This window comes from Hoplias malabaricus, chromosome 1 (genome assembly GCF_029633855.1).
Source record: "Hoplias malabaricus isolate fHopMal1 chromosome 1, fHopMal1.hap1, whole genome shotgun sequence".
In the NCBI taxonomy this organism is placed as follows: Eukaryota; Metazoa; Chordata; class Actinopteri; order Characiformes; family Erythrinidae; genus Hoplias; species Hoplias malabaricus.
Window position 1 is genome coordinate 22,545,316 of NC_089800.1, and position 26,997 is coordinate 22,572,312.

Sequence of the window (26,997 nt, forward strand, 5' to 3'; positions counted from 1 at the left end):
AGTTATCGAAACATTTATATTGCGATATATATTGATATGGAATTATTTTCCAGCCCTACATTGCATCGTTTGGGAGCAATGTGAAGAAATGAGCAATAGGTCTAGTAGGATCAGGAGAAAATAAAGAATTTTAATGTTAAATAAAAGTTTAATATTTATTTTGTTGCTATATTATGTTCTTGGAATTCATAGCATAGGATTCGGTGTGTTTTCATTTCGTTAAGAACATCGTTATCGCAAAAATACCCTGCAATGTCCTGATGTAATGTTAGGGCCATGTTGCCCAACCCCGTGCATAAACACCACTGACTGATTAGTCTGTGTTTTACAAGTTTGCTAAAGGTTACCATCTCAGAATACGTAATGTATCTGAAGATCCCTGTACCTCTGGGGTGGAGCATTTGAAGTTGAATCTAACAGGCAGCCTGACCTCTGTGACACGGCTGTAGAGTGTGCCGATCCCTCACTCTGTTCCCCTAGCCCCAGTTTAACAGCTCGCTGTGCACATGTGCAGGACAGACCGGGAATGTGACCTGAGCAGCCAAAGGTTCTACAGGCCATTCTGAGCTGGCCAAGATCAAACCTTTACAGTGTCCTAGAGAGCAGTCATGCCTCTAATGAACCTTTTGGAATGCTCTGATCCTGCATGGCTGTCCCCTCTCATAGACATGGCACCATTTCCTCTTGTTGCCCACTGCCCAGAGCAAGTGTGAACTCCATGCCCCTGACAGTCATGGCTTGCTGTTGCAGTGTTTCTGATTGCGGGTGGCGGCACATGGCCTGTTGGTCCAGTTCCTGTCCGTTTGCCAAAGGTCATGTCTCTGAGTCAAGAATACTCGCTGAACCACTGACCCATTTCAGACCTCTCCACTTTGCTGCGTGGCAGGTGGGCTGAAGGTGAGCTCAAGCTCAAATCTATCCTTATCCATCAGCAGTCGCATCCGAACATACAGGACACTCTTTAGGCCTCGGGCCAGCCAGCTGCGCTTTTCACTATCTTTGGCAGGGCGGATAACCGCGTGCTTCTGTCCAAATATGGACGTGGATGGGAGCGTATCTCACTGCAGACTGGTAGACTGGGGATGTAGGCCTGCTGATTGATAGGTTAGGATGTTTGACTCCTTGGGCTACTTCAGCAGAGTGTCATTTCTGCAACATTTTAAAACAAGAACACGAAATGCAAAGGGTTATGTAAAGGGTCTCTTAATGGACTTTGAGTCTGATGCCATGAAGAACTGAAATTCAAATATTAATTTGGGTCTGGTGAGGATTATTCTGAATTTAAAAATTAGACTGAGTTTAGAGTGGATGTGTTTTTAATATCAAGAGCTGTTACACGAAACAGTTATTCAGTCCATAGCACAACATTCCAGAGCCTCAGAGTAGTTTACCATTCATGAAACTGTATGAAAAATTAACCGGTTTAAGCCGTGTGTGACAGAACCGAATCTTGAATTGCACTGTGGGTGATTTATATTTCAAAACATTACATAAGTTTTCTCCCCCACCCCTCCAGTTATATTTCAGATTCTGCCCACCACAATAATCTTCCAGTCATGTTTATGTCTTTCATTTTTATGATTGCCTCCATGCAGCAACAAGAGTGCAGGAAAAGAACATTTACTTTGACAGTACGTTTGAACCGTGTGGTTAAATGTCTTAAGAGTTGCACTGAATGCCACGAACAAAGATCGAAACACATGAAAACGCTCAGCTGAGAGCGATGAAGCAGATACGGCTGGGCTCGCGTTCCCTGAACGAGCATCTTCAAGCCACACTCTTGTATAACACACGACTCAGAAGGGCTTCCTTAATTAGCCTAATGGCTTGCTCAATTGCTTGTGAACCTGTGAGTATGGCATGGTTTGTCGCTTGGGGTCGACCAGATGACCGCTCTGATATCTCGGCTGGGCACAGAGACTGCAGTCAACACATGAATGGATGTGTGCAGTTAGAGATGTGGGCCATCGCTGACCTGTAGACCTGTGGTCTTTTGTTAATGTACCTCAACTGTTCGGGATCCAGTTTTTGAAAGTAAAAGTGTTCTCACATGCTTTGTTCTTCTCTTTATGTCTTTGATCCCAGAGAACCAATGCATGAGTAGCTCTGCCACCTGTTTGGTCTTGTTTGTTACACTGTGTAGGGTGCGTTTCTGTGCCTTCTATCTGCCTGGGTTATATAACCACACCCTTATTGCCACCTAACTGATAAAACTACACTCCAGGAATGTCTTTATGGAATGCAGTTATCTCTTTCCAGTGGAAGCAGAAGCAGGTTATGCTGCATAGGTGAGGAGATAGAAGCAGGTGTTTTGCTCTCTCAGTGGTGTGAGGTCATTGAACTGCTCAGATTTAGTGCTGGACACTATTGATTAAAGTTTGTATCATGATCATTTTTAGATATGTCATGTACGCCTGGGCAGTAATTCAATAGCTGTGTGTGTGTGTGAGAGAGAGAGAGGATATACAGTACCAGTCAAAAGTTTGGAGTTTGGACACATCTTTATTAGTGGAATAGAGCTAGTCACTGTATAATGGTCTCAGACACATTAAGAAGGGAGCGGTTCTACAGATTAACTCTCGATAAAGCTACAACTGTTCACTGAAAATGTTCCAGGTGACGACCTCATGAAGCTGATTGAGAGAACGGAGAGTGTGTGAAGCTGTCATCAAAGCAACAGGGGGCTACTGTGAAGAGTCTAAAGTATAAAACATATGCTGCTTTGTTTAACACTTTTGTGTTCACTACACAATTCCATATGTGTTCCTTCATAGTTTTAATGTCTTACACATTCATTTACAATGGAGAAAATTATGAAAAACAAAGAAAAAACTTTGAATGAGGTGTGTCCAAACTTTTGACAGGTGCTGTACATTCACAACATGTGGGAAACGGCCCAAAACAAAGGAAACCCTCCGAGTGGGTGTGTTCAAACTTTTGACTGGTAGTGTATATAAATTTAATGATTTTTAAACACTTTTTCATTATTTCAATATACATTTGAGGAATGCTGCCATCAGTTCATTGCCCTCAGTTCTCAGTTTTTAAGTTAGTTTTAAAACATTAATATAAGCAAAGCCATGTTTCTGGTTTGTTCTTGGCCGTATTTCTGTGGCTTTTATATTGTTCATATCAGTAATCAGAACTGTGTTATGCAGACCGAAATTAAGGAATGTGTTGTGATACATTTTGGCCATGTCATCCCGCCCTAATCTCATGTAATTTTGGTTGCTAAAAACATTTTTCATAAATACTATTATGCATATTTAGAGCACTGGTGCTATAACCTCCTAACTGTAGATGCCTGACATCTTGTTTGGCGTCTCTCAGATGCAGACCAAAGAGAACCTTGTATTTAGGAGAGAGTACTTCATTCAAATGAGTCTCAAGCATCTATCAAATGATATATAAATATGATTGATCGTGGTTAAAGCTGAAGCTTTCTTGCTTTGTACAGAACCTTTAAAATAAGCTGTTAACACGGTAAACCCTGTAATTGCAGGGTTTCTTTTTAATTAATCATTTAAAAAAGTGGGATGTCAGACATGCCGCAGATGTAGCTTACTTGAAAGACTTTTAAAACAAAATCCCTGGACTGTCCCGCCCTTGCTACTGCAACATTCTGAAGTTTCCTTCGTTTGTGGGGCAGTGGGTAGTGATGGTGTAACTGCAATTTCAGGCTTTTCAGTCATACTTCTGCAGGTGAGGCTGCGAAGCTCACTTTGTGTTTGCTCAGTGGCAAGTGCTCATTGATTGCTGGCTAATCACACAGCAACCAGAAGCCTGCTAAAAAGCCTTGTCAGGAGGCCGATATGAATAAACCATGAATCCCTTGGTCTTATCACCAATCCTGTATTGACCTGCAGGCTGCCAGTGAAGCACTAAGCATTCGTTACAGGGCTTGCACACTTTTTACCAGCGTGTTTGATGCCTTTTTCATTTATATTTTCCCATAAATATCAAAATATTAGCTGTAACTTCTGATATTGATTGTCCTTTTTGTGCAGCTGTGGAATGCTGGCGGTGTACAGAGAGGAGATTGGCCACAGTAACTATGGTGGAGCATAGGTTTTTCCATTTGCTCTAGATGGCAGGTTTAGTATTTAAAACTCCAATTCCTCTCTTAGCTTATACCTGCTTGATAAGGTGGTTGAGAATCACTCTTAGCGCATTACCTGGTCATGCCTTCCAGGTGCTGTCTTTTTGATATTGGAGAAAAATCTCTGTGGAGCCATTTACAGTGTCTCACCTTGGAATATTTCCAAAGTAGAGCTTTGAGCGCTCTCTGTCTCCATAGACAGCACTTCGTTCACACTCCCACTATGACTAACTAGATTCAGACAGAATCAAGTACCTTCTCGGGGCCCAGCTGAAAAGGAGCATTCATTATCAACAGTGGTTTTAATGTGTGTTTGATAAACAAATAGCTGAATAATCATGAACAGGGTGTGGATTCCCGATACCGTTTACCTGTGTTCAGTGATTACAGCCTTTTCTGTGTGGTTCAATTTCTCACTTAACTTGGCTGTTTTTCAAACACAGTACAGGCCTGAGTGTTTTTCTCTTGTGTACGGAGGGTTCTTTTCTGTTCTCTAGCCCTGGCTCTTACTGGTGTTGGCTCCAGTTCCTTGAGCGTAAATGCATTTCCACTCATGAAGCACCTATGCACGCAATGAGTGTTTTGACTCTCAATTTGTGAATGTTTTTTTAAGCTTCACATCACTTAAAGCATTTTGTCCCTGAAGATGTTTTGTTGCCTGTGAGGACTCCTTGAAAATACATACTTAAGTTCAGATAGTGGAAAGCAGCCAAACTACAGCTTTACTTTTTAAAAGCCATTTGGGTTCTGTCTTTACCTAATTAACAACTCCTGCAGTAAAGTACTTAATAAAGCTTTCTCATTTGTGTGTTCTGAGTGTGTACGCACCATGCACAAGAACAGGAATGCCATGCTTCGAAGGAACATTGTGTCATACAAACATTTGTCTATAAAATGTACTCACTAATGCACAATCCTTATTATTCTTTTTTGCACTTTTCCTAAATTCTAACAATCTCTTTTTTTTCCTCCTCTCTTCCAGGCTTCCAACTTTTCAGAGTTTCAGACAGGACAGACCTAAGACCATGTTCTCCATCATGGAACCCTTGAGAAGAGGAAACGGCCTGCTGTATTTGTGCCTTTTGCACACCAAACTAAATCTGCATTAAAGGATCTTCCTTTCCTCCCACATACTCTTCCACGCTTCGCCCTATTTCCTCTGTTTCTCGACACAGACCGTGCAGCTCACAGCTTTACTGACGTTTGTACAAATGAGTCTGGATTTAAGATTTGGCCACTAAGGGCACAAAACCCCTACATGTTCAGGCAACTGGAACATTATTTTCTAAGGCCTGAATGCACTTGGATGGGATAACAGCCCAGCAGCTTTCAAATTAGAGCTTCTGGGAATGGCAAGATGAATGCCTTCAAACGATGATGATGGCAAAAAAACAAGATGCCCGGGCACCAATCTACAACCTGGTTGTGTTAGGTTTGTCCGGGACTGAGAAGGAAAAAGGGCAGTGTGGTGTTGGGAAGTCCTGCCTTTGCAATAGATTTGTTCGCCCCAGTGCTGATGACTTTTATTTAGATCACACTTCTGTTCTGAGCACCAGTGACTTCGGTGGTCGAGTGGTGAACAATGATCACTTTCTGTTCTGGGGTGAGGCAACACGGACGTTGGAGGAGTCACCGGAGTGCCGAATGCACGTGGTGGAGCAGACCGAATTCATTGATGACCAGACATTCCAGCCACATCGTAGTACTGCACTGCAGCCCTACATCAAGAGGGCAGCTTCCACCAAACTGGCCTCTGCTGAAAAGCTCATGTACTTCTGCACAGATCAGCTGGGCCTTGAGCAAGACTTTGAGCAGAAACAAATGCCTGAGGGAAAGCTCCTTGTAGATGGTTTTCTTCTTTGTGTGGATGTAAGCAGGGGTATGAATCGTAACTTTGATGACCAGATGAAGTTTGTTTCCAACCTTTACAATCAGTTGGCTAAAACTAAGAAACCAGTCGTATTGGTCTTGACCAAATGTGATGAGGGTGTTGAGCGATACATTAAGGACTGTCACACTTTTGCTCTTGCCAAGAAAAATTTGCAAGTAGTAGAGACCTCAGCACGCTCTAATGTCAACGTTGACCTAGCCTTCCTTACTCTTGTGCAATTGATAGACAAAAGTCGAGGGAAGCCCAAGATTATCCCTTACTTTGAGGCTCTCAAGCAGCAGAGTCAGCAGATAGCATCTGCTAAGGACCGCTATGAATGGTTGGTCAGCTGCATCGTGAAGAACCACAATGAAACATGGCCCAATATCAGTCGTAGAATGCAGACCTCCCCTGAATACAAAGATTATGTCTTCCTTGAGGGTACTTCCAAAGCCAAGAAGCTATTCCAACAACATGTGCACAGGCTCAAACAGGAACACATAGAAAAACGACGCAGAGTATATCTTGGCACACTACCGCAGGCTCTTTGTACTCTGGTACCGGATTTAGATGAGATTGATCACTTGAGTTGGTCGGGGGTACAGAAGGTTCTGGAGACAAAACGGGAGTTCTCACACTGGTTCGTCGTATTAGATGACACACCCTGGGAAACCACTCCACATATTGATAATATGGAAGATGACCGCATCCCCCAGGACCTTTTGGAAACCCCAGCAGCAGAAGTCATCTACGAAAACCACTTGGAACACCTGCGTAATGAGCGCAAGCGGGCAGAGATGCGTTGGGAATTCAAAGAGAAATTGATTGTATCACTATTTGTCTCCCCTGGCAAACCCTGGGAAGAGGCCCGCAGCTTTATTATGAACGAGGAGTTGTACCAGTGGTTAGGGGAACCGGAATGTCTTGATATCTACAACAAGCATCAGAAGGAGATTATTGACCAAGCCAAAGAGGATTTCCAGGAGCTTTTGCTGGAGTACTCTGAGCTGTTCTATGAGCTTGAAGTGGATGCTAAGCCTAGTAAAGAAAAGATGGGTGCTATCCAAGAGGTTCTTGGAGAAGAACAGAGGTTTAAGGCCCTCCAAAAGCTCCAGGCAGAGCGGGATGCCCTGGTGCTCAAGCATATCCATTTTGTGTACCACCCAACTAAGGAAACCTGTCCTAACAGCCCTTATTGTGTAGACAGCAAAATTGAGCAGACGCTAGCCACTCGATTTCCTACACGGTATGCATTCGATAGCATTTTAAAGTCCCAGTATGGTGATGGAAAAGTAGATCGAATTAATCTTGTAATCCTTGGCAAAGATGGACTTGCAAGGGAGCATGCTAATGAGATACGAGCATCATGCACTAGCGATGACCGATACATGCTGGATGGAAAGATGTATGAGCTATCGCTGCGGCCAATAGAAGGCAATGTACGTCTGCCAGTTAACTCCTTTCACACGCCCACTTTTACCCCACATGGCTGCCTCTGCCTCTACAATTCTAAAGAATCTTTGTCCTATGTCGTTGAAAGCATTGAAAAACTTCGGGAATCAACCATTAGTCGAAGGGACAACAGCTTAGCTCAGCTCCCTCTCTCTCTCCTGCTTGTTACCAAGCGAGGAGTTGGGTCGGTCGGAGATATAGGAGGGGAAACTGCGCAAAGTTTAATAGTACAGGGGCAGCAGGTGGCTAGCAGACTACAGTGCAGTTATTTGGACCCTGCCTCCCCAGGTGTGGGATATGGGCGTAATGTAAATGAAAAGCAGATTAACCAAGTGCTGAAAAGCCTTCTGGATTTACAGAGACCTTCTGGTAGCCTTGGAAGTAGCTCCCCTCCATTACAGGCTCCAACAGCACGTTTCAGAGACTCTCGCCCTCAACAGACTTCTGAGGCAGATTTGCATTTAGTAATGTGCCTCATGTGTGGAGATACTTATGACGTAGATCAACTTTTATCGCCCTTTTTGCTTCCTCAGCACTGTAGGCCATCCAGCAGTCCATCCAGTGGTACGTCAGTGTTGCTGGAACTTACCATTGGGAGCCAAAAGCAAAGCGTTGACCTTGCAGTACTTTCTTACCACTCATCTTTCTCCTTACGCAAGAGCCGGTTAGTACACGGGTACATTGCGGTGTACTCAGCAAAGCGCAAAGCATCCATGGAAACACTTTGCGCCTTCCTTTGTGAGGTACAGGACATAATTCCTGTTCAGCTGCTGGCAGTCGTGGAAAATCAAGTGGAGCTGACAGAATCCGAGGTAACCCAGGAGCAACTGAGCCAAGGGGAAGATTTGGCTCATGAAATTGAAGGACATTTTAGCTCTGTTGTCTGCGGATCTGGTGGGGTGGTAGGTGGCTTGCATAGGATAGACCACTTCCAGCCTTTCTTAAAAGAAATAGTTGAAAAGAAGACCATTGTGGAGGCCACACATACATATGATGTGCCAGAGGCCTGCAGTACCAACGAGAGTGTCCATTCGCCTAGATGTGGATCACCTAGCACTACCCTGCTGGACTCAGAAGATGATGTTGAGCCCTCACCACCGTATCCCACCCTTAGGGATGATAGCACCCTGACACATGGAGTGAGCTTCAAACTTCCAGACCTGGAGGGTAGTGATACCTTCAGTGTCATTTCGGAGATCAGCAGCTTTGAAAACAAGCTCAACAATAAAGTCCCACCGCAAGTGCGGCCCAAGCCTGTGGTTTCTTTTGACTTTCGTAAAGTTAGCCTCAGCCCCTACATGGACCCAGGAGGTAACAGACGTTCCTTACCTTCAGTCACATGGGCACCAGGGAGCGATGGAGGTTATGATCCCTCCGATTACGCTGAACCAATGGACGCGGTCGCTAAACCTCGCACCACAGAGGAAGAAAACATATACTCTGTCCCACATGATAGTACACAGGGGAAGATCATCACCATCCGCAATGCAAATAAGAGCCATTCAAATGGTGGAGGCAATGGCTCAGACAGTGAAGCCGATAGTAGTTCATTAGAGCGCAGGCGTAAGTTGTCCGCTCTTGGGGTTAAACCACGGCTCTACCGTGATCGCTCCAAACGCCTGGGCAAGTTCAGTAGCTTCCGCACAAGTTTCATTGGCAGTGATGATGAGTTCGGAGGTCCCCCCAAGACCAAAGAGGATGAGATGGGTGTGCAGAAAGGGGATAATTCCCTGAATGAAGAGGGTGAAGACTCTAAGAGGAAAAATATCTTGAAGAGTCTACGCAGAAATACAAAGGTATGCTTTAACAAGGCTATATATTACAATTTAATAACATTTGTAAAAATGCTTTGCTTTTACCCTGCAGTGTTATGTCAGTATGAGAGAAGTAAACTCATGACTTTGACTCTGGTGAAGTCATGTAGGTTTATCAGCTTAAGAAAACCAAGGATTGGTCTGTAGAGGTTAGGTTAGGAGGGTGATGTCAAGAACAGCTTGGCTATTTTTTGTCTCAGGTATAACTGATTAGAGTTTGGTTCTGAGCAGAGTAATCATCAGTGCATTCGTTTTTGGTGTTTCTGTTAAATTATTATCCGGGCATTGTGTAGATTTACAGCTGACCTTTGAGTAAACAACACTGTTTCATTTATTCAATGTCTGTGACCTTTATCGGTGGGGCAGCGGTGGGTCCGGAGCCTACCCCTAATCACTGGGCACAAGGCAGGAACACACCCTTGAGGGGGCTCCAGTCCTCCACAGGGCGACACACACTCACACCTAGCGACACTTTAAAGTTGCCAGTAACCTACATCGTGTGTTTTTGGAGCGTAGGAGGAAATGTGTGTTCCTTAATAGTTTCAATGTCTTCCACAATCATTTACAACGTTGAAAATAATAAAAAACGAAGAAAAACCATTGAATGAGATGATGTCCAAACTTTTGACTGAAGCTGTACATTCACAACATGTGGGAAACGGCCCAAAACAAAGGGAATGTTGAGTTCTAGGTGTTGCGGTTAGACTAAACTAGACTTGCCTAGTCTTGTTCTCCAGTTAATGAGTTCTGTGTGAATTATTTGCATGCTGTTGAAAGCTTGTTGAAGTTAAGGGGAAGTGAAGGCTATTTTGTTTGATTTCTGAATGACAGTGCGTAAATGTGTTCCCTCTCTGATGGAAACTAGTTGTTTCTGAGCTCATCCGGCTCCTCGGGTTATGCTATTGATCCGTGTTTTGTGAATGCTGCACTGTACGAATATTCCCATCCGGCTTAATCACAAATCCCCTACTGTTCTACTTTTAAGGAGTTTTGTTTCCAAGGGCAAGCTCACACTACTTTTTTCAAGCTCAATTGATTCTTTTTAGATTTATCATCTGAGGCGTTTACGTTTTCTGTTAAAGCTCTGATTACAGTAGAAATGCTGATGTCTGTGCATTACGTTCGTGTGCCTTGTGGGTTTTACTTTGCTTCATAAACCAATTTCAACGTCACTTATTGTGAGGTTCATAAATCTGACAGACCTTGCATGTTGTCTCTCTCTCTCACACATGCACACACACTCACTCTCAGAAATACACATTTGCTCACTGCCGCTTTGGTTTATCCCAGATTAAGGCAAAGCTTTGACCCATGCTCTAATCGCAAATTACAAACCTACTGCTGTAGCCTGATAGGTTGTTTTCTCAAACTCGATTTTCAAAAAGAAAAGAAAAGAGATCTCCCAGGCGGAGAACCAACTGCCATTTTAAATGCCTTCAAGGTGGGACCCACTTTAATCCAGGAACCGGTCTGACTGCCTCAGTGCGTGTGTCCAGCCCAATCAAGCCTCGCTCTGGGCTTGGCTTGGGTTTTGTTGTTGTGTGATGTACATGGCAGGCCATAGATTTGTGCTGTTCGTTGTAATTCTCCACCTTGCAATTCAAGTCTTTATTGTTTTTTTTCTGGTAATAGGTGAAAGTACAAGTAGGAAGATTAAATAGATCCTGTTTGTTTAATGTGTTTAATAACACACTGTTTTTACTCTCCTACAAATAAAAGTGCTACAATAAAAGTTTTTTTGAGCGATGCCATAGAAGAACCACATTTGTTTAAGAGATGGTTGAGTGTGAACAAATTAAAAATGGATCACTTGAGCCTATAGGTTTTTTTTATCCATTTAAATGTTTTCCCAAAATGGTTCATTTTGGAACCCTAACCTTTGTTTTTAAGAGTGTACACTCCAAACGGGTCCTGATCTCAAACAGTACATCAACATATAAATGATATACATTTCCAGGTTTAAATGAAAACCCCAGTTGTCAGACTTCTGTGTCGTCTTGTGTATTAAGGTCAACCCTGAGGCCAGAACGTTGGGGAGATGTATCATAGTTTGAAACTGTATGAGTCAGTTGTGCTTGTCCTAACAGAAGTGACTATAATTCCTGCTTCTGTAGAGCAGGTGACACCCTGAGGCCATGAGCAGTACCGTGTCCAGTCCTCCTGATTCCTCCTCCTCCTCATGTCTTCATTACAGCAGTGGACTCATAATGGAGCCATTGGCTTAAATCACCTTCGTCACATCAATTCCCTATTGAGGCCCATCCATAAAGAAGCTCAGTAGCCCCAGGGGACTCGACGGGTTTAAACTATTCAGCAGAGTCCATCCCTTTCGGCTGCGCAAGAGTCAGTGCAAGAACAACCCTTTCCTGTCTCAGTCTTGTGTGCGCACACACACACACACACACACACACACACACACACGTATGCAAACATAAATCACTTTTCTTCTGCTGCTTCTCTGGGATCTTGATCTATTTTAATTGTTCTCTTCTTCTAACTCCTCCTCTCCTACCACTCTCTTGCACTTTTGGCAACCCCCCCCTCCCCCCTCCCTTGGCCAGAAATCATCTCCTGGGTTCTTTTAGTTCTACCAAATCTTTGTTTATCTCAGCCACTCTGTAACACAGAGAACACCGGAGAAAGGAAGCTAGCTGTGGTTCTCAGAAGACGAGGGTGTACTGATAGAGTGAGTTCAATCTGAATTCTGTTCTATCATCCTTCTGAAACTGGTTGGGTTTTCAAACATGCTTTTAGCAGATGGTGAGAGATGAGTGCGGATGAGGATGAAGTCGTCACATTTACTGTTCACATTTGACCTCTGCTCTTTTGTAAACACGTTACTTTTACATAAATCTGTCGTTCCGATAATGCTCCCAGTGAAGTGTAATTAGAGCTCTGACACTGTCTGAGGGCTGGGGGCTGTCTGTAATTATGTTCCTGATCTCTCGACAGTAGGAGGTGGGGAGACTCTATAGTTCACTGGAGAAATAGAGCAGGACAGACCAACATTTGGACATAATTAGTGCATATGGAACTGTAAGAAAAAGGGATAAATAATGTGAGTTTGACGTAAGCCTTAGTCGTCCTTACTGCAGGGCACAGTGTGGGCTTAGATCCATTAGTGTTTGCGGCTGTGCAGGAGAGATGCAGAGCAGACTGTAAATGCAGGTCCTGGCCTAATGAGCGTCAGCTCTCTCTCTCTCTCTCTCTTTGTCTCTGTCTCTGTCTCTCGCCCTGTCTCCCCAGCTTACTCTACCTCTCACTTGTTCACTCGTGTGCTTTCTCTCTCTCTCCCTCTACCTCTCTTTCCCTCCCTCCCCCTGCGTCTGATGGTGCCGCAGACACACTGGCTGCTCAGCCAACTGTGATGCTCCACTGCAGAGCATTGTGGGCTCGGGGCGGGAGAGGGAACTGAACAGTAAATCTTTCTGCTGAACTTGAAATCTAAAAATATCAGTGGGGTTTGTAGTATATTGTGTTGTGTTACTCTCCACGTCCACATCCACATCCACTGGGAGAGGTGGCAAAAATGTGTAATGGGCATTTGTAATGAGGCCGGTAGTGTATGGCTAATGTTAACACAAATTTTGCTTAATTTGCGTATTATAGTTGTTTAAATGTATGTCCAGATGCCTCTAAATTCCAGAAACTATAGTCAGAATTTGCCCTTTAACAGTTGATACCCTGCCTCATGCTTAATATGAATCATGTCTTCCATTTCTGTTCCTATATTCAGTAATGCTAACTCTGAGTGAGAAATGCTATAAGGCTCTATAGTAGTTCGCTTTGTTTACTTCAAAAGGTGCCTTCAGCCACCTGCAGCAGCGCAGCTCCACCCCTGTGTAACTACGACCCCCAGAGACAACAGGCTCCGGTTTTCCTAGCAGTAAAGCTTGGGTATTTTCCAAAAGTTTTAAAACTGAAATCACTACATTAACTTTGACTTTGTTTTCAAACATGTGAGCAGCAGCGTAAGATGATTTTAGTGGAGAAGCAATAGGAGCGTTTAGTGTTATGTTGTGATTTGGGCTGTGTCTCTAGTCAACAGACGAAGTGCAATTTGCTATTTCTTTAAATAACTTCTGTTTTTGTTTTTTTTCCCCCTGTGCTTTGCAGAAAACAAGGCTAAAGCCAAGGCAGTCCATTTCCAAACCCCTGGAGAGTAACTACTTTGGTGTTCCTCTGGCCAATGTGGTCACCCCCGAGCGTCCTATTCCACTGTTCATCGAGAAATGCATCCGCTACATTGAGGGAACTGGTGAGTCAACTTTTATCCCCATGCAGCAGCCGTAAAGAACAGGCCACCGCTCATCGTCCAAAGTGGCCGCTTAGAACAGGCTTTGGTCATTTTATTTCCCTCCTCAAAGAATCTACTTCAGATATTACCCTGAGTGCTAACCAGAATGTACCAGAGATTCTGTTGCCCTCATACGAGGTACCCACTCTGTGGAGTCTTTACAAAAGAAGCTTCCATGCAGCACGTTGTAAGTTGTGTGACACAATCTGTTGCATTAATTGCATTCGAGTTTCCAGTAGTTGGCAATATTGGGAGAGTGTATTATTCACGTATCCTGTTATTTGGGCTGTATAAAATAATAAGTGATATGTTTAACCTACATTTAAGAGAAGAAAATGAATAATCCAACGAGGTTTTACAGCAAACTAACAAGACCAGACTTGGACGGTAACACCACACCACACCAAGAAGAGTCCTTGGCCAAGAGTTCTAATGCCACACTCACTGATCTCTTGGGCATAATTCAGAAATGTAATTGCTGCAGGATAAATATGTCTGCCAAATGAACACGTTAACACTTTGTGTAGCTAATTATCTCATTACGTTAAATGCTTACTTACAACATCAGTTTAGAATGATTGGTTTTGCAGGTATATCTTTGGCTGTTTAATGAGACTTGTTTTACGATGAGCTGAGATTTTGGGTGATAAGTGATTTTATTTCAGGGTACACTTGCATTCGTTATGTGTGTTACGACATCAAGCTGTACCCAGAACAGACACTAGACCCGTTTTTTTTTTTTATTGCAAAAAAGCAACCAAAGTTGACATCTTAAAACAAGACTTCAACTGCCTCTCGTTCATATGGCCATATTTATTAGGACGTTCAAGCCCAACCTGCTCATAGATCCTCACTCTGACTGAGGAGTTCGCTGCAGTGAGAGAAAGTGTCTCATGTGTTCCTGCAGATCATGGTGGTGGCAGATCAGATGGTCAGTGCGAGAGTAGGACACGGTGGCAGTCCTCTGTTTGTGTCCACTGCTCCTGGGTCATTATCTCACTTCATGGTGCTGTTAGACTGCACAAAAATGTTACTGTGGAGCACTTATTTCTCATGCTGTCTCTCTCTCTCTCTCTCTCTCAATTTTATCATTTTTTAATTTTAAATATTATATATTTTAATGGACTGATTGTCAGTCCACATTGAAGTATTTTCATGTGAGTCAGCGTTACCTGGTGGAATGTAAGCTGATGAGTTTTAAACTAAAATTTACAAAGCCAGCACACTCACTTTCTCTCCCTCTCTCTCTCCCTCTCTCTCTCTCTCTCCCTCTCCTCTCTCTCCCTCTCTCTCCCTCTCCCCTCTCTTTCTCTCTCTCTCTCTCTCTCTCTCTCCTCTCTCTCTCTCTCTCCCTCCCCCCCTCTCATGCCGTCCACTCATTTCCCCATAAATTAAATTCTGTTTTATTTTCCTTATTTGATCTTTCATTTTTTAATGTATTTGTGATTTCCCTTTTATTCTTTCTTTCTTAGTTTTCTTTGCTGTTTTTTCTTTCATTTTCCTTGGCTTTTTTGTTTCTTTAAATTATTGCTTCACTCCCACCCCCACCCCCCGCACCCCTTTCATTCCATCCCTCTCCTGTTTGCTTTCCAGTAATGTTGTCAGTTATCAGTGAGGTCTGATAATTGCAGCTCTGTGGTATGTTGGTATGTTCAGAGGTCATTACGAAGAAACATCCGCTTTAGTTTTGGCTCAGTAGGAGTACGGGTGTGTGTGTGTGTGTGTGTGTACATGTACACATGTTAAGCATGTTTGTGCAAGCAGCCCACAGTGATTTGATTTGGTTTGGTAGTGTTAGCGTGGTTAGCTTGCAGGGATTAGGCTTGTTCGTGGTGAGTGAGCTCATTGGTGCGTGTATGTGTATGTGTGTGTTGTGTAATTCCCTGTGTTTCGGGAAGGGATCACAGCTCCCTCTGGGAGGCAGCTGTCCAGCACCAGTTAAAATGAAGTCATAAACTGTGAGACTTGCTCCAGTCTCTAAGTCTATGGAAGCAGAGCAGGTTGTGTTTAAAGAAGCTGCAGCTGACACATTTACCATTTTCTGTTTTTGATTACCTCTTCTGTGGTTTAATTTCCACTGGACGAATAGTTTACCATCCAACTGCTGCAGGAAAGTCCCTCTCCTTATAGGCTTGATTGCAATTGGAAGAATATCTCCACACTGGGTGGTAGTTCCTTTGAACAGAATGCAAACCCCACCCTTTGGACCAAATGCATGTACCACTAGGGGGCAGAATGAGGCATGAGTGTCTGTAGGCGTGTGTGTGTATGTGTGTTTGTGTTTATGTTATGCATGCTCCAGCTGTAGGATGCGGAGCCCCTTGCGGTAATTTTCTGCCTGATAGCTTCCTTATTGAGATCAATATCTCCGAGCAGGAAATGAGAACGATCTTTGGGCTCAGCTCTTTTCTTGGGCTGTTTGGGTGGAGTGCAGTTCTACAACAGCCTACAGCTTGATGCACTGATAGCACACACACAAACAAACACAACTCACTCAAAAACACTAACGCCCTCGTGATTACGACACCTTCCACACTAGACACGGCATATTAGCGTACGTGTGTCACACCACTCCTAGGCCTCAAGAGCTAAAACAGAAAGTGATTCTCCTGGCTGATGTTGTGATTACAGATTGACCAGAAGACAGGTGTAGATCAGTGTGTGTGTTAGGTTTTGATAGAAAGGGAGACATGTTATTAATGTTATTGTTAAGTAATAAATAGGTAACATCTATTTTAACATTCTGTTTTTGTTTGTGTGTTTAGTTTAAGCTTTTAAATGAGCTGTATGTCATTATTATGAACGGTTAGATTGTGCTGATTTAAAAGCTTGTTAAGTCAAAGTCAAGATATTGTTATTTAGAATTTTATTAATTATGAGTTATTGAAAGCCTCAGTAATCAACTGGATCTCAGATCATTGTCGTTCCTATAATTATTATAATAATAATAATGTCTTCTTCCCTCTTAAATAGCGACGTTATATTTTTGTCAAATTGCTCACTTTAACTCGAAAATGCTCGCAGTGTGTGGGGAACTCTCAGCACATTGTGGAACTTTATTGTTCCGTAAAGCTCTTTCTAATGGTGGGGTTTTATGCACCAGTCACACTGCTGCACAGATGACAATAACCCAGGCCTTTAACAATTAGCTAATTACAGAGGCCAAGTTTGGAGGAATGATTAATATGCAATTAATTGTTCAGCCTCTGCGCGCTCTACATCACTCACACCAGCCGTGTGGGACCTGCTGGGAGCTTAGTTAGAGCTGCTGTTTCTTAATGATCAAGATTTTGCGCCTAATGTGCTTAGTCCCAGCTGCCAAAGTTCTGTATTTTTAACACACACACCCCTTCGCCTTTTTTTGGTTCCCTTATAAGAGTGGACATGCCCCCTGGCCATCAGAGAACACTGTGCTCAGACTAGAATGTTTTTATTTCACTTGTTTATATTTATTGCTGGGCGAGTAGCGTGGGTGATTCTTACAATCTCAAGTCAAGGTGCTGTAATTAGCAGAAAAAAGACCTGCCCTCGTGATTAGAAAGTAACTACTCTTATACTTGTACAGAGTGAGATGTAGACCTGTGTAGTGTAATGTAATGTGCACGTACAGTGATCCCTCGTTTTTCACGGGGGATGCGTTCCAAGACCACCCGCGAAAAATGAATTTCCACGAAGTAGAGGAAAGATGATTTTTTTAAATGTATTTAACGAGTATTTTTAAAAGTCCCTCCTGTACTGTTAACAACCCACCCTTTGCATTAAACAGTCATTCTATAATGTTTTTCAGCTGGAACTACATGTGATATCCCACCAGTTTCTTTAATAGAGTCATTCCTAAGCTGTGATTTGGCGTAAGTAACTTTCACTCGGATGTGGACATGAACAATACATGTACTTGACGTATGAAATACATGTAAATGATGTATTTTGTCACCTACAGGCCTAGTCTAATACATGTAAAATAAAAATAAATACTTTTAATTTACACATCATAAGAAAATGATACTTTTAGGCACCTAGTCTGCGATATAGAGGCCATAAATCCCCTTGAAAAAAACAGCGAAGTAGCGAATCCGAGAAAAATGAACCGCAAAGTAGCGAGGGATTACTGTATTATAGTAGAACAGAGCTACAACTCCTGTGTTATTCTGTTATATGGCAGTATAAATTCACACACACACCTCTTCTTTTTTCTTATTAACCCTGTGTTAAAAGCCGAGGCATTGGTAGAGTTTGGCAGACCGTAGCATAAAAATGTCCTCCCTCTAGGTGGCCTAACCGCATGCCGTTTTTCTGACGTTGGACTCCTTGTCTCTAGCATGAGATGTATGCCAGCTGTAGAGGAGCAGAACCGCTGTGTTACTCTGAACATCCACGTCCTTCCTTTCCACAATGTCCTTCACCATGCCAAAGAACCGTCCACCTATTGTTCCTCAAACATCACATCCGGTTTATTTTTTTGCTGCTTATTTTTACACCTCCCCTTTTTCTCTCTCTCACTCCCTCACTCTCTCTCTTTGTTTGGCCAATCACACTGCACCCACCAGTAAATCAGAGTGTTTTTATTAAATACGTCTGGTGCACAGCAGGGTACTTGCTGCATTCCTTTTGTCCTGTTGAAAATGTCAGACAGCTGGATGTGATGATGAAATGCTGTTACACATCTATAGGTAGTTTAATGTATATTTAAGGTTAACTTTATTGATGTTGGAATACTTTGATAGTCATGTTTTTCCTGAGATCTTTAACTGAAAGTGCAGTTTTAGATGTTTGATAGTTAGAGGGAAGGTAATTGGTGAATGTAGAAAACATGAAGGCTCTGTTCACATGACCAGGCTGAAGTGACTCATCTGATTTTATTCTTTGCCGTATGTGAGGCAGATCTGATTGTTTCAGGTCAAATCTGATCTTTCCTCATCAGAGATGAGTCACTTGAGTCACATGTGTGGTCCTAGGTCAGTGCATGGGCACGCAACATGAACGTGAACAGTCAGCTCAGATTTAATGCAATATTTTTTTTTTTTTTGTCCTGCATTCATGTGCTTAGTGCTGTCGTCATCAGCCAGCACCTGCAGTGTCATCCAGGCTGTGTTTCAAATGACTCAATGCCTACTACATAGTGCATTACACAGGTCATGAAACTACAGCTTCTGCACCAAAGTAATGCTCTGAATGTTAAAAAAATGTAGCAGTGCAGGTGATAGCTGAATATAAATGGATTTGTGTTAGATGTATTCCACAGCTCTTGAGTGTAGAAGCTGCTGTTTAAGGACCTACATCCAACACTACACAGGGCTTAGGGTCTCATTTGGGACAGAGCCACATAAATGTATCAATGTGCACATGCTTGCCTTGTCAGGGACAGATTTGTTCATATTACAGACAGATACAGGGCACTTACAGTTGTGAATTTGAGCCGTCACGATGGCCAATCGGCCAATGAAGCTTGTAATGTGAATGTAGCACTTGTAAGTGCTGGACATCAGGCAGGAACACTCTAATCTAGACTGTCTTTCTACTAAATCACATCACTCAGGATGCACAGTTATTCAGGCCAGTAGAAAAGCATACAGCTTGATAGTTTTCTTAAAACTCAGTTCCCAAATTGGGCTGAAATACAAACACCCTGCTGTATAAGTAAGAGCCCTTTGGCAAGACTCCTAATGCTGCAATTGCCTACATCTGTAACATGATTAATAGTCTGAGTGCCACATGCCAGTAAATTAAACAAACCCCATTTTGAGCTTATTATCTTAACAGATAATAGGAAAAGCTATGATTAGTTAAATGTATTTTTGACTATAGTTGTATTAATGGTGTTATGCTTTAGCTCACCACCATCATCTGTCATTTAAAGCTACTAATACCCAGGCTTATAATTCATTTAATATCTATAGTAAAGCTTCAGCCTCTTAGCTCTGCTTTCTGATTTCTCTCTCTCTCTCTCTCAGTAGTTTCAGAACTGTACAAGGAGTGTGTTCTAATGTGTGTGGGCATGCTTCCTCCAGCTGTTTGGTGTTCAGTCCTGGCCTAAATGCCAGTGGGCAGTGCTGTCTCTGCAACTTGGTGACCGCAGCTGCGTCACCGACAGCAGCAGTGCCCCCAGAGGTTCAGACATTCGGAGTCTGGCTGAGACTGGACCTCAGACTGCCACTGTGGGAACAGGAAACGGCAAAAGAGTCGGCAGTGACCAGTGTGGATTCCCTTACTCTTACAAATAATAGAAATAATTAAAAAAGTATGGTTCTAGGACAAACCTTTAATGCACACTCAGCTTGTTTGTACACATTGTTTTCAAAGAACCATTCAGCAAAGGGTTTTTTTTAAGGAGCCGGAATGTGTTAAAAAAATGTATTTATTTAATTTCTCTCCAGTTTTGAGAGCTCATCATCATTGGAGAACACCTATCGCCAACTTTTATATCATTTAACTGACTTCTGATCAGTGGTGAGTGTGGCATCATTTGGGTTCAGTCTCCTGATTTACTCCTGATTTACTTTAAAAAAAAAAAACATCAATAACCATATTTTTTCAAAATATAGGAGCCATCAATAAAGGTGGGTGTTTGAGAGTGCATTTTCTATCATATATTTTAAGGCAGTTATGCTGTATCTTGCTCAGATTGGGGCCATTGCATTGCTGCAGCAGACTTAGATCCTCAGGGAGGATATGCACAAGATGGCCACAGGAAATGACCTGCTTTGGGGGCAGTGTTCAGTGGTCAGGAAAATGTACAGCAGAGGTGCTAAAGGCCACAAAGTTTCTGACCTCTGCAGTTTATGCTTCGTCTCAGGGCAGAGACGGATCCTTCTGCCTCAAAATGACCCTGCGTTCACTGATCTCTCCGAGAATAATGGAGGGTGACATAGAGGGATGAGGGAGGACATCCTAGTATTGTCCTTAATCATACACATTCATGCAGGATGCAGTGTTTCTTTTCCCCTCCCTTCTCTCGCTTTCTCTCTCTCTCACACACACACACACACACACACACTCCCTCTCTAGCTCTTGGTCTGTCTCACATTTGCTCCTTTTTCTTATATTATGGTTTTTTTTTTTTACTTTTCTCATGCTGTTTTTTTTCCCGCTTTAGCTCCTTTTCCCCTGCCCACTCTTTCTGTCTCTTTATTTGTTTACCTCTCTCTCTCTCTCTCTCTCTCTCTCTCTCTCTCTCTGTGTCTCTGTATATATAATAGTAATATTAAATATACATCAAACAGTGAGTAAAATATGAGAATACAGAGGAACAGCAGTGATAGTTAGCATGGCACTGCTTATTGTCAATGCAGCGTTGAGGCTGGGGGTTAATTTATCTCTCATTAGGCCAAGAGTTTCTGTTGTTGCGCCTGTTCATTTTCTCTCAACCACCTTCCTCTCTCTTTCTTCTTTTTTAAGTACATCCTGAAAGTTACTGAGGGATAAGGAAAGCTGCTCTTATGACCAGTTTTTCTGTGGCTGGTTACGGAGGGCGTCCATCTGGGCCCTCGGCAGCTTTAAGCCACGTTACCTCCATTTTGAAGCTGTGTTGATAGTTTTGGCTGGTCTTAAAGGTAAATGACTGCTGGATCAGCTGTTAGTTCTGCGTGACACATGCATGAGTCGGGCCTTGTTCTTGTTGGAGGTAAACACGGGTTGTGTTTGGTAAGGAAGAAGTGATGAACTGAATTTTCATTGTTGTTGAAGATCCAGAGTGATCACTAACTTACTTTTGCTCAGTTACTGAATTAAAACACCAATCAATTCTGAGTGGATCTGCGGTTATTAGTGAGCAGTTTGTGATGATGGTTCATATTTTAAATCTACAGTCAGAAGAGTGTAATTCAGTCTTTTTAAATTCATTTCTTCATCCTTTGAAAGGCTATGTGTGATATTATTGTTATATGTAGAACGTTTTATTCTGTTATCTTTCTCATTAATATTAACCAGTTATTAGCCACATCTCCCATCTCCCTCTGGCTTCTACAGCCCCTCAATGAGTAAAACTCCTAACCGGTCCGAACAACATCCCAAATTTGCTGTTTTAGGGGTGGGTGATTTGGCAAAAATAATTGATCAGGATTTTTTATCGCGATCTTGATTTTATCATGCTTTTTTCATAATTTCTTTCATGCTGGTTTTTAACCTCTTAACACCCCAGATATTTTCCTCCAGAAATCTTGAGGCGGTTAATAAACTAGAGGTAATTTTATGAAGTAAAGTTACTGAAAAGCCTTTAGGATGTTTAGTGGTCAAAATATGAGCAAAAGAATAAAACGATTTTGTCAATTTTCTAAATTTAATTTGGAATCTTCTTTGAAATCTTCCAACCACTCCATAAGGAAAACAATTAATTTTACTGCAGAAAAGAAACTGTAATATCAAAGCTTAATGGCAACATTATACATTTTACCTTCGTCAACAAACTAATCTCATGCACCTCTTCAAATGGCTTTTTACTTTCACCAAACAGGAAACAAGTTCTGACCCCGTAGATTCATTCTGATTTTTAGTCTTGTTTCTAACCCTTAAAGGCCAGACGTGTTGGAAGGAGGGAGCTTTCCCTGATTGGCTGTAGACTGAGGCCGCCTCCCTCACTCCCCTCCTGTCTCAATAGGGAAAGGGCAGACAGTGAAAGGGATCTAAGTGTTGAAGACATATTTATTATTTTGATTGCTGTTGCTATATAAAACAGTGTGTGTCGTCTCTCGCGGTGCACGTCTGTTATGCGCTGAAGCTTGGCCGCTTCCCCGCCTCCTTGGTGGAGTATTGTCCCTGATTGGTCTACAGATTTGATTGACGTGTAGTTAAAGCTGAGAGCCCAAGGTACGCGGCCACAGCCAAGATCACGGAGAACATATATATATATATCATTTTTTTATTTGTTGTACTTTATTTTGAACTGTTTTTGTTTGTTTTTGTTGTTTCTGTTTGCTACTCTTTACACAAACATGTGATGTGATGCCAAATGTGAATGTTACCAAACCATATTCATTGCCATATTTCAGGAAAGAGTACCATTTTATTTATATATTTATTTGTTTATTTATTATTATTTTGTCAAAACAAAATTTAGATCTATTTTTTTTTAACTATCCTAACTTTTTCTCCTGTGGCTGAATACACTCAGATCCTCACAGCCATGTCAATATCATTTCTCTTGGCTTTGATCAGCTCCTTTCTAACTTTGTTAAACACTTTTCTCTTCTTTAGCCCTTTTTGCCATGAAACAATTGGCTCTGGCTTAGATCGCTTGTCCCATCTCACTTTCATTCTCTCTCTCTATCTCTCACACACACACACACACACACACACACACACACACACACACACACACACACATTCTCTAAAACCTGAGGCTCCATAGAAAAGCTTTTGTGGATAATTGATTGGTAGGACTTGGCGAATCGATGCAGTCTGCCTCTACAGCTTTGTTTTTGAGCTTGTCTCTCATTCAGTGTTCTCTCCTCCTTCAGCAGGAGTCTGGAAGTTCACTAGGACAAAGATAATAACACCATGTCTGGTGTTTTTCACTCTGTTTGGTCTTCAATTTGAGTTAACTGGGACATGGATTTGAGATCAGCCGAACAGAGTAGTGCTTTCTGCTCTAGAAAATCTCCAAAGCTTACCAGGAGCTAAGAATGTGTTGAGTGAATAGTCAGGACCTCACACTTACTGCCATTTCTCTCTTCTTCTCTCTCAGGTCTGAATACAGAAGGCATCTACAGAGTGAGTGGAAATAAAGCAGAGATGGAGAGCATGCAGCGGCAGTTTGACCAAGGTGAGACATGCCAACGTTCCTAGTATTACACAATTACATTTACATTAATGATAATCCACTCCCAGATTATTTTTTTTACTTTGGCAGCATGACCATGTCACAGAAAATGGAATAACCTAATTTTGTAAGCATTGCAGGGTATGCCCTAGCTAGGAACTTCCAGCATTTGACCTCTGAAATCTTTTTGTTTGTGTTTACTTTCATGCACTTAGCAGTCTTCTGAATTTAGAGTGGGTTATTCCTACCTAAATAATCTGAATCATCAAAAATTAGGCAATATTATCCACCTGTGGAGCTGGAATTAAGCAATATCCTCATCTCCTTTTCATGATTTTCAATGTTGAGAGGTTTGCCGTTTTTCTGCCCTGAGCAGAGAGCGAGAGGAAGCCTAGCGTTCTCTGACCGAGCCACTTTGTTTTGTTACTGGTTCACTGACATTGGGGTTTCGTAAACGCATTAGACCGGTTTTCAGTGCAAATATCTGAATTTTATAAAAAGAGTTTCTTGGTTTCAAGCGTGAACCTTGTCTTCATAATCCAATAGATCAGACTTTTTCAACAGTTGTGTCTGGCTTCATCACGGTTGCTTTCAAAAATAATCTTATGTTTCTGACACAAAAATAAAAACATATGTTCCAAAACATATCCTGAAAGTGCAGCTATTTAACCAGATTAAAGTTGGAAACTTCTAAGAATAAAGTTAGAATACTTTGAGAAAAAAGTATTTAAATAAAATAGTTTCAGAGCATTTTAGAGAAAAAAAGTCACAATATTCTTCTCATCTCTCAGCATCTAAAACACAGTGAGCGCAGACAGAAATTCTCAAATTGCTCAATAATTCATACAATTGACCTTTGCAATATTTTTTAAAAACCAACATCTGATTTTGTGTGTGTGTGTGTGTGTGTTGTCAGACTAAAGCAGAGTGTATATATATATTTTTATACATTTTAGACTGTGGTGTCTTAAAACCTTTGAAAGGGTGCTGTATTGGAAAAAATGTTGAGGAAAATCTGTAAAAGATAATAGAAAAAGGCCCTCAATTCTAAGACATAAAGAGAAGCTGAAAACTGCTCTGGAATAAGATGAATGTGCATACAACCACACCAGCATTACTCTTGGCGGTGAAATAAACACGTATAAAACATAAAAACATGGAAACTGTGGACCGTTGGCCATTTCAAGACCAATCCTACTGTGTGAATGCTTTATTTCTAATGTGAACTAATGGAGGTATTTTCAGTAAAAACATCATACAGTGGATCTGTCTAATGTACAGCCGTCCATTCCGCCCACTCCGTGTGTTTGTGCAGATCATACACCTCATATGCACAGGTGAGCGAGTTGGAGAAGGGAATGTAAAGTGTGGGTGTGCTTGTTTGTTTGTTTTGAGTTGATCCTACCTCTGCCTCAGTGTACACTTGCTGTGTGCATTGGCTCTGTGTCAGCATCCGGGCTTGTGTTTGTTTGTGTTTTCTTCAGAGACAGAAAGAGGAGGTCAGTTAATTACCTGTGGATTGGTTTAGGTAATGAAGCGCATGCACACACACACACGCCTCACTGCGCCACGAGGTTCTGTCTGGCTCCGGTCCAGTCCGGCGTGAGCTAATAGAAGGTGAAGGTTTGTGTCTGATCGATCAAACCTTCACACGGCCTGGTGACAATACTATTACCAATACAACTACTGCACCCTCTGCGTAGACTACTCTGCCATGTACACATTAGTCAACAAGCCAGTGTTGGCCGTGTGTCCAGCTCTGAAACCCTGCTGTTGTATATTCTCTACAACAGGTTTATAACGTCAAAATGCGACAAGAGTCGTATACAGTATAGCCATTATAACTAGGGGTTAGCTGAGTTTATCTCTGAATACACACAACACTACGTACGCATAGCGCGAATGAGGCACCCACGTCGGCAGAGTGTTGTGTGGACGGGGCGAGCCAGTTTACTCGCTCAGAGGGTGAGGATGACTGGGGCATCAATGAAGATCAGACTCTTCATCTCCTGATAAATGGGCCAATGCTTAAATGAATGTGTCACCTCTGATAGTGATCAACAGTTGTAAAAACTGATCTGCTGTTTGTGAATTCAGGTTTAAATACAAAGTGAATAAGTCCTAAATATTAAACGGAAGCTAAAGAGATGTGTAAAGGTGTAAATGCCCTGGCAGACCTAGGAGCATTTAACTTTGTCATAAAAAGTATAAGTGTTTCTGATCACCCTTGTGTTCCCATCTGCTTCTGTCAGTGTCTTACCCACCGCATCCCTCACCGTCTCAGACGAAAGTAAGAAAGCTTAATCAGATGAAAGCTTTTTAATTTAGTTTTGCTGTTCAGCTGGTCCTTCTTCCCATCTCTCCCTCTGCAACCATTCCTCTCCACATTCTCTCTCTCTCTCATCTGCAGGTTTTAAAGCGTATCCTTGCAGAACAGGCAGACCCTGTGATTACACCTGCTTTGTAGTTATAATCAGCTCACTTTCGTTTGTTTCCGGCTCCTGTAACCTTTCTCCCCTCCGTCTCCCCTGTGCCTCATACACAGCACACCAGCCTCACACAGTGCATGAGTGCTCCAATTAAGCACATTTCACTGGATCTATGGGTAAATTAATGATGCACCCAGACAGCAGCTCAATACCACAGTGCCTCAGACAGGTCTGAAAGGGAAAGGGGTGGAATAATGACTCTACAGGCCTTGGATGCGTCCTAAAGTCTGAAAGGCCAACTCTCTGTGCAGAATGTGGATAAAATAATATTGCAGTCCTGCTGTTCTTACTGCAGCTGTGATATGCCTTGTGGTGTTTTCCAAAACACACATTAGTCAAACTTGATCAATGGGCAGACGAAGTGCTGTTCCAGAAAATAAATAAGAATAAAAACGCTCAAACAGGCACAGGATAGAACAGTAGATCCTACCATTTTAGATCTTAAAAGAAACCTGGAAGAATAAATACGATTTTAAATTGGATTTTTAAAAATGTCTTTTGTGGTCATCAAATAACAAGATGCGTTTTTGGTTTGAAAAATCCTTTATTATATATTAGACATGGGTGGCGTGGTGGTGCAATGATAGAGTAGCACACAGCTCTAGGGTCCACTCCGGGTCACTGTCTGTGAGGAGTTTGGTGTGTTCTCCCTGTGTCCGTGTAGGTTTCCCTCCCACTGACTGATAAACACATGTTTGTAGGTGAATTGGCTACTCAAGTGTCCATAGGTGGAAATGTGTGTGTCGCCCTGCGAGCGACTGGACCCACGGCGACCCTGAACTGGTTAAGCGGTGTTCAGTGTATGAATATAGAAATCATTGTGTGTTATTTTAATCCAAATCATTTACATCAGAGTTACTTTCATAATGTCAATTTTCATTGACATATGTCAATGTTCAAAACACTCCCAGCAACAAAAAAATAAATGTATGATTTGTTAGAGGCTTGTTTGCATATTGTAGCCTTTAGCAACTTCAGCGTTTTACAGTCCTGCATTGCAGCAGTGATTAGCAAACAGTATTGTGCTGTGCTGCTGATGGATTACAGCTTTGGAAAAAAATAAAAGACAATAAAGTACCAAAGTAGAGCCATTTTTGTTTTGCTTTATAAAACCACTCATAATATTCCACTTTAAATTGATCTTCTAAAGATCCTCTGAAGATCACTTTAAAGGGGTCATATTAAGTGGTTCTTTGAGTGCACTGGGACATTAATTTGGGGA

The 26,997-nt window shown here is 42.1% G+C and overlaps 1 protein-coding gene across 1 annotated transcript in view; it reads left to right on the forward strand.

The window, feature by feature from the left end:
• arhgap35a (Rho GTPase activating protein 35a) overlaps positions 1-26,997 on the forward strand; it is an 80,378-nt gene that overhangs the window by 47,387 nt on the left and 5,994 nt on the right. The window contains exons 2-4 of the mRNA XM_066658657.1: positions 5,082-9,217; positions 13,352-13,493; positions 23,212-23,289. Coding sequence (XP_066514754.1) covers positions 5,474-9,217; positions 13,352-13,493; positions 23,212-23,289 — 3,964 coding nt within the window. The 5' untranslated portion in view covers positions 5,082-5,473. The remainder of the gene's footprint in view (positions 1-5,081; positions 9,218-13,351; positions 13,494-23,211; positions 23,290-26,997) is intronic.